The 13,505-nt window shown below is 33.6% G+C and overlaps 1 protein-coding gene and 1 non-coding gene across 2 annotated transcripts; both read left to right on the forward strand.

The window, feature by feature from the left end:
- The first annotated feature begins 3,113 nt into the window (after positions 1–3,113).
- Positions 3,114–4,133, forward strand: LOC137749192 (ethylene-responsive transcription factor TINY-like). Its single transcript, XM_068489307.1, has one exon. It carries the CDS (start codon positions 3,154–3,156, stop codon positions 3,883–3,885), a length of 732 nt encoding a protein of 243 aa, XP_068345408.1. The 5' UTR covers positions 3,114–3,153; the 3' UTR covers positions 3,886–4,133.
- Positions 4,134–10,917: 6,784 nt separating this feature from the next.
- TRNAR-UCU (transfer RNA arginine (anticodon UCU)) lies at positions 10,918–10,990 on the forward strand. Its single transcript has one exon. It is a non-coding gene; the product is annotated as a tRNA-Arg (tRNA).
- The last annotated feature ends 2,515 nt before the right edge of the window (positions 10,991–13,505 follow it).

A 13,505-nucleotide genomic window follows, 5' to 3' on the forward strand; every position in this document is an offset into this window, starting at 1 on the left:
ATAGGACAAGGGTTCTCCTCCCCCTTTTACATATTTTATGGGCTAAATGGTGACCCAATCTATGTTAGAACAAGTTCTCTCTCCCCCCACTCGCCGGTTAGCTTAATAGGTCATGATTGGACTTCCATTAGTTGAGTGCATTTTTATTTAGCATCTTAAAGTAATGCTGATATTTATCACTCTATTAATTAGAGTTAGATAATTTAAATTTTGAGATTTGTGTAGTAGATAAATTAAATCAAAATTATCCAACAACAAGGAAAAATTGATAACCATCACTATCACTTTAGAATATTAAGCATAAATATTTCCCTGTTAATTATATTGGGTATATATATATGTACACTAGATTTTTCAGAAAAGTTACATGAGTACTTGTCTCATGGGCTAACTTGCTGTACTCAGCCGAGGCAATGCTTGGCCCACTAGTCAACCATGCTTAAACTAAATTGGTGATTACTATTAATTTTTTTGGGAATTGTCATTGATATTTTAAAATTTTCATTTTACACTTCAAACGTTCTATATTTGGAATGAAAAATACGTTTGTGAGGAGTGTGGAATAAGATTTTTGAAATGCCAATAACACTTCCTAATTTTTTTTAGTAGAGCTATGTAGTTGATAATGGAAGAGCAATCTGTTAGAGTTGAACTCGTAGCACAATAGGTATGCATAATTGTTTTTTTATCACTGTTGTCGAGCACATGTATGAGAATATCCGATCTAACAAATGTTGAGAAAATTGGCATTAAATTCAAATGGTTTTTTTTCTTTTCTTTTTCTTCATTGGTCGGAAAGAGAACTTTAAAAATCCAAGTGGCTTTGCATATTTCTCTTTTTAATTACTTATTTTGTATGCATATTTCTATATATCCAATTGCTATAGTTAGTTGGCACGTCCGGTTCACTTGCGAATTTAAAAAACTTGTGTAGGAATGTAAGAATAACTAGAGATGAACGTTAAGTGTATTGATCAATTCAAACTTTGCCCATTTGCCAACAAATATTTAATTTTTACGACTAAAATGACCTACAAGTTCCCTTTCGAAACAACTAATGTTGTACGAATCCCCTTGGTGGAGTGATGTCTTCAAACATGCACCAATTAAAGACAACTGACTCTAATGGAAAACAATTTTCTAGTTTCTAAGAGTGTACCACGTGAAAAAGAATTAGGGATCTCTTAGTTTAATGTGATATTATAGTTATGGACGACTGACTCTAATGGAAAACAATAAACAATTTGTTTTCCATCAAATTAATAATCAACTGTGTGTTATACTATTGGTTTCTCATCCACCAACACATGTTAAGTCATCTGGCTCACGTCAATGTATACCACTGGCCTTTCTTTACTGACCGTCTGCATAGAACAAGGTTATAAAAGACACTAGGTGTTAGTTGGGCAGTGGGTTGGGACTTACGCGGATTAGGCGGATTGAAGTAAATTTATTATATATTATATCAATAGGTGTTGTCATGTACTTTTTTTTGGGGATCTTAGGAATCTCGTGATCGTGATCGTTCATCGTATATCGTACGGTCATAAATCATTTTAAAATTTAAAATTTAAAATTAAATATAAATAATACCTAACGAAAATTAACCGCATGATATACGATAAACCATCACGATTGCGGAATTCTTAGGATCCTCAAAAAAGAATATGACCAGGATTCTTTTCCTAATTAATTGCGCCAATCCTTTTCCTAATTAATCTATCAAAGTGGGAATGTGATTTGAAACAAGGAGGATGATTCTCTTCCCTTCTCTCACCTTACATTTGAATAGTTAAGGTTTAATCACGTCAACATCTTATATTGAAACAAAGCAACGGACAAAAGGAATGGACCTTAAATGGACAAAAGAAAGGAGAGACGTGGAATTAGGTTTGCAGAATAATTCAATTTTGAAAGTTGCTCTCTCTCTCTCTCTCTCTCTCTCTCTCTCTCTCTCTCTCTCTCTCTCTCTCTCTCTCGTACCCTCTTTACTGTTTTCCCTTTTTAACTTAAAAAAAAAAAGAAAAAGGAAAGAGTTCCTCATCCCACCAATCAATTAATTTGAGCTCTTAAAATTTAATTTAATGACTAAATTTATTATAATATTTTAAGGGATCCCCTGCTTGTAGCCGTTAGATCAAATTTTAAGGGTCTGATTTAATTGATTGGTGGACTTTGGTGGAGGGGATCTCTTCCCTAAAAAAAATATCCACTAAACAAAAATATTTTACTTTTTACATATAAAATTAGAGCAGGGTTCTCGTCTGATTCTCTTTGTGAGGATCATGTAGATCCTTTAATCATATCATTTTATCGTATATCGTGTGATCAGAAATTATATTAAACTATATTATTTAAAATTGAAGACAAATAGGGCCTGACGAAAACTGACTGCACGATGTACAATGAACAGACAAGATTAAAAGATCAACAAGATCCTCAAAAAAAAGATCCAGCAAGAATCCTATCTCATAAAATTGTAGTGTTTTTTATACTTTGATAGTTTCATGCGCTTGTTAAAAAAAAAAAAAAAAAAAAAAAAAAAGAAAAAAAAAAAGAAGCCTTTTTGTGTTTGTATGTTTGAATAACTCGCTTTTCTATATATTTTCATACAAGGAGACTTCGTGTAAATTGTTAGTGTTTTTGTCATTGTTAATAGCAAAGTAAATTAACAAAGGTAAAAGCCATTTATCACTACGGTTTAGTAGTATTCATTTTCACTGGTAAGTAGGACGTCTTAGGTTCGATTTTGGTCAAAGACGAATTTAAATTACATTATTGCTAGTCTATTGTGAGGCTTAACTCATTCTCAACCCTTAATATAGATAATATCGTTTGTTTAAAATAACGGTAAGCTAAGGGTGAACGAATTTAAATTACATTATTGCTAGTCTATTGTGAGGCTTAACTCATTCTCAACCCTTAATATAGATAATATCGTTTGTTTAAAATAACGGTAAGCTAAGGGTGAATGCAAGGGAGCGTGTACCCCATTTCATATCCAATTCCCTACATCCTCATCTCTCTCTCTCTCTCTCTCAATTTTTTTTTATATATAGTTGCATATTGGCTCCCACATCAATAACATATACACTGTGCTACATTTTATTTGCTCCACAATTGTTAGCTAGGGTAGGTCTCAATCTGTCAGCAATGGCACCAGAACCAAACATTTCAGAAGCTGAAAGCACCAGCAACTCACCCTCATGCTCGTCTGGTTTGTTGCATACTCGCCCGAATTCAACCTCCAACACGCCCAACACCATAACCAAGAAGCCCAGCTCAGAGCAGCAGCAGCAAGTAATACTCAAAAGAAAGAGACATGATGATAGCAAGGTCAACAGCAGCAAACACCCAGTTTACAGAGGAGTTCGTATGCGCAACTGGGGAAAATGGGTGTCTGAAATTCGCGAGCCGCGCAAGAAGTCAAGAATCTGGCTTGGCACATTCTCAACTCCTGAGATGGCAGCCCGTGCGCATGACGTAGCCGCCCTCAGCATTAAGGGCAGCTCCGCCATTCTGAACTTTCCAGAACTGACCGAGTTGTTGCCACGGCCAGCGTCCCTTAAACCTCAAGATGTCCAGGCTGCCGCGACCAAAGCAGCAGCCATGGTTCATTTAAATTCTACAACATCATCATCATCGTTATCATCATCGTCCTCCTCCTCTTCCTTGTTGTTGTCGCAGTCCGAGGGTTCGGAATCTGAGGAGCTAGGGGAGATTGTGGAGTTACCCAATATCGAGGGCAGTTTCGAGTCGCCCGAGTCGAGGAACGAGTTCATACTGGTTAAGGACTCATTGGATGCGTGGGTATATCCATCACTGGGTGTCGAGGGAGTTGAGTTAAACTTGTGGGGATTTTTCTCATCAGATATTAGCAGCTGAGAGAACTTAATACTCCCAGCAACTTTGGAGCTCTAGTAATGTGGGTTGTTCGAATGACTTAATTGGTGTTCGTAGTTTTTTTATTTTTTATTTTTATTTTTAGCTTTTTCATCTCTAGAAAATTGCTGATTTTATATGGTCCTATATAATTCAATGTGCAAGTTGTTTGCCTGCTTTTGCCAAGTGGTCACAACTGTCATTGTAATATAATCCATACAATTTGGTGATATATCATTAATTATTTAGTATACGTCTTGGTTTTTCTTCCAAGATATATAATTTGGATGATCTGTATATAATTTACATTCCATGCTCCGAAAGATCTTCAAACATATATGGCATATTCTTTCACAGTGACCAGGGACCCCGGCTTAAACATAAATGGTTTTTTTTTTTTTTTTTAACAAAAGATATTTATATGTACTAGGGAGTTAGCTAAGCCTCACAATAGGCTAGCAATATTGTGGTTCAAATTTTCTTTTGACGAGAATTGAAATTAAGACCTCTCACTTACAAATAAAGAGAAACACAACTAGATTATAGTACTAAGTGACTACATATCATTGGTATTAGCTGCACTGCAAGCAATCATTACCATAATGCATGATAATTATCATTAATCTCCAATGTCTCCTTTTATCTTATTCAACTTTAGAAGTTCGCATTACTATTTGTTACTTTGTTTTTTCTTTTGGCCTTCAATTGTGGACTAAGATGTAATGACTCTTATGTATTGGCCAAATTGGAAAATTCTACCGTTGGAAGGTCTAGAATTATGTTGTCATCACATAGGGATTTGAATCTCATCCAGATCTAAATTGTAGAGATTTTATGAACCTCACATCCTAACCATTCATCATACATCGTGTGGTTAGAATTCATTTAAAATTTTTATTTAAAATTAAGCATAAATAGTATCTAAAAAAAAACTGATCGTATGATATATAATAAATGATAAATTGTGAGGATTTCTAAAATTCTTACAAAGAAGATCGGAAGAAAATCTTCATCCATCATATAGGACTACAAATGAACCGTTGGAAATTGCAATGATTCGAAGTGACTTCTTCCGTATATCCGAGGACAAACATGCCATAAAGGAAATTTGAATATGGTGCAACATTTTTCTGTATGGGGACACAAGATATGTGGCAAATTTGAATATTGGATGACAACTGGAAAGAATTTTCCAGGGGACCAAATAGGAAATCGGAATGGTAATGGCCATTCAAAAGACCGGGAGCACAACTCTAGAAAACTAGGGGATAGACAAAACTCTATACAACGAACGGGGGGGAGATGCCGGGAGTAAAACTCCTTATTTCTAAAAAGCTAAGAGAAGAAAAGAAAAAGATCCTGGGGTTTACCGGGGCCGGCAACACCCCGGAATCAAAGACGAAGGTTCTGTTTTGGTGTGGTTGTTGGCGGAGAGTGTTCTAGATAGAGAGACGGGAGAGGTTGAGTTGTTTTAGTCTCACCATGCATGTAAAGCTACAGACACCATTCTCTGTACATAGACCATGAGTTTTCCTTTTTGTAGGATTAGAATAGCGCTAGTAAATTTGTAATTATATTCAACTAAGATGTAAGTAAATGACTAAAAGAAAGTAGGATTCTTATATAAAATTGGTGAAAAAAAGTTGGATGATTTTAGAATTTTTCTTTTTTTTTAACAAACGATATTATCTATACTAAGGAAGAGGAGATGTGATTAGCCTCACAATGAGCTAGCAATAATATGGCTCAAATTTTCCTTTGTCGAAAATCAAACCTAAGACCTCCACTTACAAGTGAAGAGAAATACCACTAGATCGTAATACTAAGTGACAAAATTGAAAATGAGTTTAAGGTGGATTAATAGTCATCAAGCTAACAAAACTTTGTTAGGGACTGAGCACGAACCCACAATATTTTTTTCCTTTTTTTTTTTTTTTTTTTTTTTTTCTATTTAGAGGAGGAAAATAATATATGTCTCAATCAATAGTTAGTTGATTAGTATTCCACTTTGATTTATGCAACTTATTGTTTAACATCTATATAAGAATATGAGCTTAAAACTTTTTTAGCCCTAGCTAGGTTCTTGTTTAATTAGTGCCTACCTTTGTTGTCTTTTGAAGAAATTAGTTGTCAAACTAATGTAATTCAACCCTAAACACTCAAAAAGATGCAAATTAAACATGAGTTTATCAAAAGGGTGACAATGGTCAAATAAAATAGAGAGAAACTTGTATGTCACGTCACAGGTTGAGTAGCATGTATCATCTAATTAAAGTTTAGTTATTATGTGTTGTAGATTTTTACCTAAACTAAAAATATTTTAATTAGATTGTATCGATGATGTGACACACGAAAAACTCTCACCTACATTTTTTCTTGTAATCTAGACAACTAGCCACTTACTAATTAGTGTTTTAGACATTTAGTAAAGGCAATTTTTAAGCTCCAATCCCGTTTGCGTACTTTAACCTAGAAGATGATACAAATAACCCGTAGTCGGTGGTTGAAGTTAGACACATCGATCTGTCTGTTTCAAAGTTTACTTTTGGGAAACAGCCAGTTATTAACATATAATTGAGGTGCGAAAAAGATGTTTTCGTCGGGGACAATAGAAACACAGTTTCTGTGTACTCAACTGCGATATTTTTGCTTACATAATCAAGCAGCAGGACCAGTGACACAACTCACCCAAGTCTTTCATTAATATATAACAAGGACTAGTTACTTTGTCAATTCTAATTATATTTCTCAATAGTATAATTACCATAAAGTCGATGGTTTATTATTATTTTGTCTCTATATATAAAGTTCCCTAATATGGAATGAAAGACATGAAAACTTAATTGAATATTTAGAATAATTAAGGTTAAATTTTTAATCAATAAGAAAAAGGTTAATTTTTTTAAGGGATTTTCATTCTATCTTTGAGAATAACCTCTTCCTTCTCCTTGAATCTTATTTTCCATCTTTCTGTCATTTATGCTTTAGCTACTTACATAGGTTAACATGATCAAACATGTTGTTCTTCTTATTTTGGCTGATTTAGCGTTTGTCGTTGATGTGCATTAGATGTCCTTTCTTGACCATAATAAAAAAGTTGTCCTATTATCTAACTTTAAATTTGCGTATATGACTAAGGCCATGACAAAACTTTTATATTATTACAAATTTAACTTATTTGTATGCTTGCTTTTATTTATTTTATTATTAATGGAGAAAATAAATACTTCTACTTCAATATACAAAACATTAAATGGCTTTCCCGACGATTATGCCAGGGAATTTTTGCTGCGATAGGTCAAATTTCACAGGTGAATGGCTTTCCCGACGACTATGCCAGCGAATTTCTGCTGCGATAGGTCAAATTTCACCCGTGAAGATCAATTTTTGTCAGGAAAGATGTTGCCAGCCAAGCCTAGCCATCAAAGATCTTTCCCAACGGCTGTTGTAAAAATTTTCTGCATAAATCTTGCATGATGAACCTAAGACTGCAAAATAGTAACGCCAGTCAGGAATATACAGGCAAAAAGGATTATGTTGAGGGGCCCGAAGTCTCAACTCTTGTTCAGTTCTGTTGAATGAGTCCGAAACTCTAGATTCTAGCAAATAGAAATTGCTCACGATATACTTTTGTGTTTGTAACTTAGGGTTACAATGTTATTGCTTGAAATCCAGATAGGCAATAGGAGAATTACTTTATTAAATTCATGAATTGATACTTGGTCTTATTGATTGGCTAACATAGTTAAATTATGCATCTTTGAGTCATTGAATCGATTAATTGTTGTGGTTGTGAACCTATGTTGGAAAACATTGTGATTTATGTGAATGACAAACCTGGTTGTGAAATGGTTGCTTTAAGTAGTTTGGAATCTTGTGATTCTAGAATTCTATGCTTTTCTACTAAAAAGTACTACGATAAATGTTGGAGTCTAGTGAAGGATGAACGACAAATGGCTTGATCCTGTATGAGGGTACATAGGCAGACTAACACAGAATTAGATGCAGCCATGACATTAAAAAAAAAAAAAGTTTACTACGTTATTGAGCCACTAAGTATTTATTTTTTATTGTTTTTTAACATGATTTGCAAGTGAGGCAGGATCAATAAACACATACCTTTAATGTCAGGTGTCGATCCTGAACGTATTCGAATATTGAGGTGTGAAGCCACTAATTCATCTCCTATAGAAAGAAATCAAACAAGTTTTGGCAAGTCATTTTATCTCAAAAAAAAAAAAAAAAAAAAAAAAAAAAAAAAAAAAACTCTAAAATCGAAAGATCTTCGAAATTGTAATTCTACGAGCAATAAACCCAATTTACAAATTATTCAGTAAATCAAGCCTCCCTCGATTTCATTTATTTCCTCCAAATCGCATCGAAACATACTCCCAAGTTCAATCGATCAGGAAATTCATATGTATTATGATGATACATTCAGTCCTTAATCATCATCAACAACATGAAAATAAGTCCAACAAACCCCCATAATTTACTAAATGCACAGATTAAGCATAAACAGTCAAATCTAACAAACTATCCAAAAAGCATAGAGCATTGAGTAATTATTAAATAAGAGTAGATGTAGGATGTATTACGCTAAATTTTAAATGTTAACAAACTACACATGATTTATTCATATTTTAATGAGGTTCAATTTCACAAATAATGAATGAGGACTTTTACAATAATAAATGACATATTTAGAAATACTTTTAAAATAATTAAAAGCACTTTCATGCTCATGAGAAAATAAGGAGAACTTAAATTCCTCCAGCCCCTTGGTATTCATACTCATTCCCAAGATACACAAAAAAACAAATGTTATATACCAAAAAATTGACATTACCTACCAACTTTCCCCAATGTTAACAAAATGGGAAATAAATTTTGCATATCCCTTTCCTTTAAGTAAAGATATGGGAAATCATTTCTCATGAATTCATTTTCTCCTATCAAACGCAGCCTAAAAACGCTTTTGGTTGGTAGAAAAAGTAAAAAGTACTTTCAGTGCTTTATAAAAATGAAAATGTTATTCCCACACTCATTTTTGTCTCTCACATATCCTTATTTTATTTTTATTTTTATTTTTATCATTGATCTTCTTTAATTTATTTAATTAGACGATCGAAAATTAAGAGGAGTGTGCAATAAGTAAGAATAGGTGTGTGGATAGCACTACCTTGAAAAGACACTCATTGTTGTATGCTTCTTTCAAGAAATACTTCAAATATTTTCAAGAAATACTTGCATTTTTATTAAAATTTTCAATGTGTTTATAATGAAAACAATTCCAAACGAGACCAAAGACCTTTAGCAACCTATTATGAAAAAAAAAACAGGTGGTTCAATTTGATTATATCAACACATCAACATATTGTGTTGTACGAACTATTATAAAAATTCCTGCCTAGGCATCCGCTTAGGTGGCGACTCTTACTTAGACAAAAAATAGATAAATTTCGTTTTGCATTTTATTTTTTTCAATAAATTGCAACAAACTTGTTGAATACTTAGATGAACACATATTATATGCTTGTTCATCATATTTTTATTATGTTCCAATACTATATAATCTATATGTTATTCTACTTTCTTGTTTATGTATTCCAATGAAATTATATATTTTATAAGTATAAGTAGACACTTATCTATACCATATATAATAAATTTACTTAAATCCATCTAGTCTGCCTAGCCACCTAAGCTCTAGACCCTAATCTGCTGCCTGACTAGTGCCTAACATCTTTTAGAACCTTAATTTTACGGTATAACAATTTGAATTATAACATTACTAATTTTGGATTATTTTAATTTATACTAATTTTGGATTATTTTAATTTATAAAGCATGCCGATAGCTAGTGCATTTGGTTGGTGATGGGAAAAAGTTGATGGTATACCAATTGAAATATGTGGGGTTAACTTATACAAGAGCTCGTGCCGGTATTTAGGGCAATATTCTACTACTGAAGCTACAACAAGGCCTTACTATTTCTTTTCCAAATACCCTACTACCAAATGTTTACCTTTTCTTTGTTTTTGTTGGATAGATCAAATTTAGATCACTTGATGAGAATCTTATCAATCCTCAGAATAATGGGGCTCCAAATGAATGAACCCAACCAACTGTGATGCATGATGGCCATATAAGTAGCAATATTATTGGTTGCTGGACCCCTTCGTCCTCCACTGAATTTCCTCTTTGGATAATGGAGAGATTCATAGAATCCTAATCACATCATTATGTACTCACTAGTCAACCACATTTAGCTCTTTCATAATACAAGACTCTGTCCCACTGGTACTCCTAATACTGTTCTAAAAATTCTCGTCTAGCGTCACTTAGGCCGCACCTAAGCGCTAGGCAGTTGGCCACAACCCCGATTAAAGCTTAGACGTTTGAAAATTAAGAAATGGTGCATAGACTTGCTGAGGCACCCGCCTAGACCGCCTAAGCACCCACCTAACCCGTCCAAACTTGCCTAGGCATCCGCTTAGGTTGTGACTCACTTAAACAGAAAATAGATAACTTTCATTTTGTATTTTTTTTAATAAATTGTAGGAGACTTACTGAATAGTTAAATGAACACACATTATATGCTTGTTTCCCATATTTTCATTATGTTCCAATACTTCATAATATATATGTCATTTTATTTTATAATTTATGATGAAATTATATATAGAGTCTTTGTCTTTTATTTTATTAGTTATTGTCTTTCTCATTGATTTGAGATTTACTTTGTCTTTTTGTCCTTTATTTTATTAGTTAGAGTCTTTCTCTTGGATATACTGTATTTCAAGTTCAAACTCTTTCTCTTCTTTTTAGTGTAAATTAGTATAAACTACTAATTTTACCAGTAAAAAGGAAATTAACATTTGCACTCAAAAACTCTAATTATGCACTCATAACACAATTATTTTTTTTGAGTGGCAATAATAGTTAAAAAAAAAAAAAAAAATCTGCGTTTAGTTTTAGATAAACAAATACGTTTTTGTATAAATAAATAATTTAGACAACATCTGTCAACAAGCGCCCATGGCCTAATGGATAAGGCGCTTGACTTCTAATCAAGCGATTGTGGGTTCGAGTCCCACTGGGCGTGCACCTTTTTGTTTTCTAAATTTTTTTATGCTTCATCATTTCACAGTTCACTTTCTCCCTCTCCCTGCGTGTACAACACACTATGTGTCTTGCGAAGTTCACTGCCATAAGACCGGCCGCCTTGCTTCCGTCTTCCACTCGGTTCCACTGCTGCTCCGGCCAACACGTACTCACGACCCCGTCGGTGGCATTGCCTTCATCACATGCATATCATTTTTCTATAAAGATGGGGTTCACATATGTTGGTGGAGGCTAATTTTATTGGAAAAGTGGTACAAATATGGTATAAAAAGCATAATAAGTGTAACATTACTCCGATCTGACTCATTATGTGACTATATAATTCAATGGCGTAGCCACACCAAAGGCTACGACGGGCTGTAGACAAGGACAGATCCACATAGGGCCCTGAGAGGTCTTAGGACCCGTCGGCGATCCTAAATCTCTGCTAGAAATTTTCCGGGGACCCCTCGTACTCGAGCATGAGGTCTATGCAGCTTGCAGGTTGTAGTGGCTGTCTTCTTCTCGGAGAAGATGACCGCACATGGAGAAGAAAGAAAATAGGGACCCTTCCAGCCTCTCTCCTCCTTGCTTCTGCCATGGTCTCATCCATCGGTGCCACCCACTTCTCCTCCAACCTTTCTCTGTCGTCTGGCGGGGCAGTACATAAGCCCAAATTTCTCCAAATTATTTCAACCACCTTAGTAATTTTTCTTATGGGTGAAATTTCCTACATAAGGTTAGTAAGATGGATATGATCTGTCATGGGTTGGTGAAATTTGGGGGTGGATCTGCCATGGCTTCGGGAGAATGGGGAGGGAGGCGGTTGGTGGAGATATGGCAGCTGTGTTCTTAGTGAGAGAGAAGGTGGATGTTTGGAAACTAGTAAAAGAGAAAAATGGTGTGTTTGGTTAGAAAGATAGTGGGAGTTTGGGGAGAGTTTTATTTGACCAGTGTTTTAAATTTAGTGGTCCATATTAAATAATCAACAACTTAGGTACTCCATATTAACTTATGAAACCTCGTAATGGACGCTTGAGTTATAATTTTATAATTTGTAATATTGTTTGGCATATGATTTTTGACCTTTATTATTGGGACCCCCCGAGTTTAAAATCCTGGATTCGCCACTGGCTGTAGACGGGAGGGTTTGTGGCAATATGTATATATATTTTAGTGTATAGTGGAATATAATAGGAAAAAAAAGTGCAAGAAAAATTATTTTTAATGAAACTAGCCCCGTGAGTATTTAGCACAACTAAAAATATAAAAATTACCATAGAAATCGTGATGTTATTTTGTTCAAGATTATCCTGCTTTGGTTCAGTAGGCTTTATATTACTTTCAATCATTTTTTTTTTTTTAAGATAGCCTTTACTTCTACTTTCATTGTTTTTCTTTGTGCTAGTTGTGCGGTTGTAATTAAGATATCAAGTTTTCTATTTTTTCTTTAGTTTGCATCTAAATATATGTGAAATTTGATGATTCATTGTAATTTTGTAGTTTGCAATTTCGAAGCTTATTGAGTTCATGCCAAACAAATTTTAAGTATACAAATATAGAAATTCAACTTAAATTTTTGCATACAATACGTATGTAGAATATATATATATATATATATATATATTTAATTTTAAGGTAAATATTTTAGCTAGCTCACCCATAAAAGATTGGGAGTTTTAATAAAAAGAATTTGGACCAACTTTTTCTTAACCAAAAATCATTCACCATTTTTATTTAATGAAAAAGACTTAAAATTTAATAAAAATGACAAAAGTAACATATAACAGGCCCAAAAAAATTGAATTCCACGGGCTGAAATAAAGCCCAACATGCAACATCAAATCTTTCTTTCAGCGTTGCGCTTGAAAGAGGTTAACCCAACTTCACGTTATTTACGGAATTGCCATCGCGCGCGGAAAAGTCGAATAAAACCAAAAAAATTCATTTTTTTTTTTCTTGCAATAGGCCGTTGCAAAACCCAACCCCCCCCCCCAAAACAAAAACCCCAAAATTAAAGCTCATATCCTGACATGATTAATTTAAGAACCATCCCCATTTCCATTTTTCATCTATGGCGTCCCCTATCCCAACTTCTATTTTTCCTCTGCACAATTCCCGCAAACTAAAAATATTACTTTTCAAATTCAATTTAATAAACAACGAACTTACACTTCCATTCCATACATATATATGAGAAAGAACAAAGCTCTTATCAAACAGAAAAATAATCTACATGTTAAAAAAAAAAATATATTAAAAAAAAAGGTAATTCATTTAAGTAGTTGATTGTCTTGGTAGTTAAAGTTATATTGTTAACTTATGACGTTGCAGGTTTTACTATTTATCCTCTTGGAATAAATTAGTATATAATATTACTTTTACTAAAAAGAATAAGCAATTAGTATAGAATATCGCTGGTACTAAAACAAAAATTACATAATAATACCAATCAATTATCTTTTATATTAGCAAATCAATTGTATTGGATTATAGCTTTACAAGTTGCTTTGTCA

This window comes from Pyrus communis, chromosome 11 (assembly GCF_963583255.1).
Source record: "Pyrus communis chromosome 11, drPyrComm1.1, whole genome shotgun sequence".
NCBI lineage: Eukaryota > Viridiplantae > Streptophyta > Magnoliopsida > Rosales > Rosaceae > Pyrus > Pyrus communis.

Bases quoted from the DNA above. Each gene is read 5' to 3' on its own strand.
- LOC137749192 (XM_068489307.1), top strand. From the start codon at position 3,154: ATGGCACCAGAACCAAACATTTCAGAAGCTGAAAGCACCAGCAACTCA.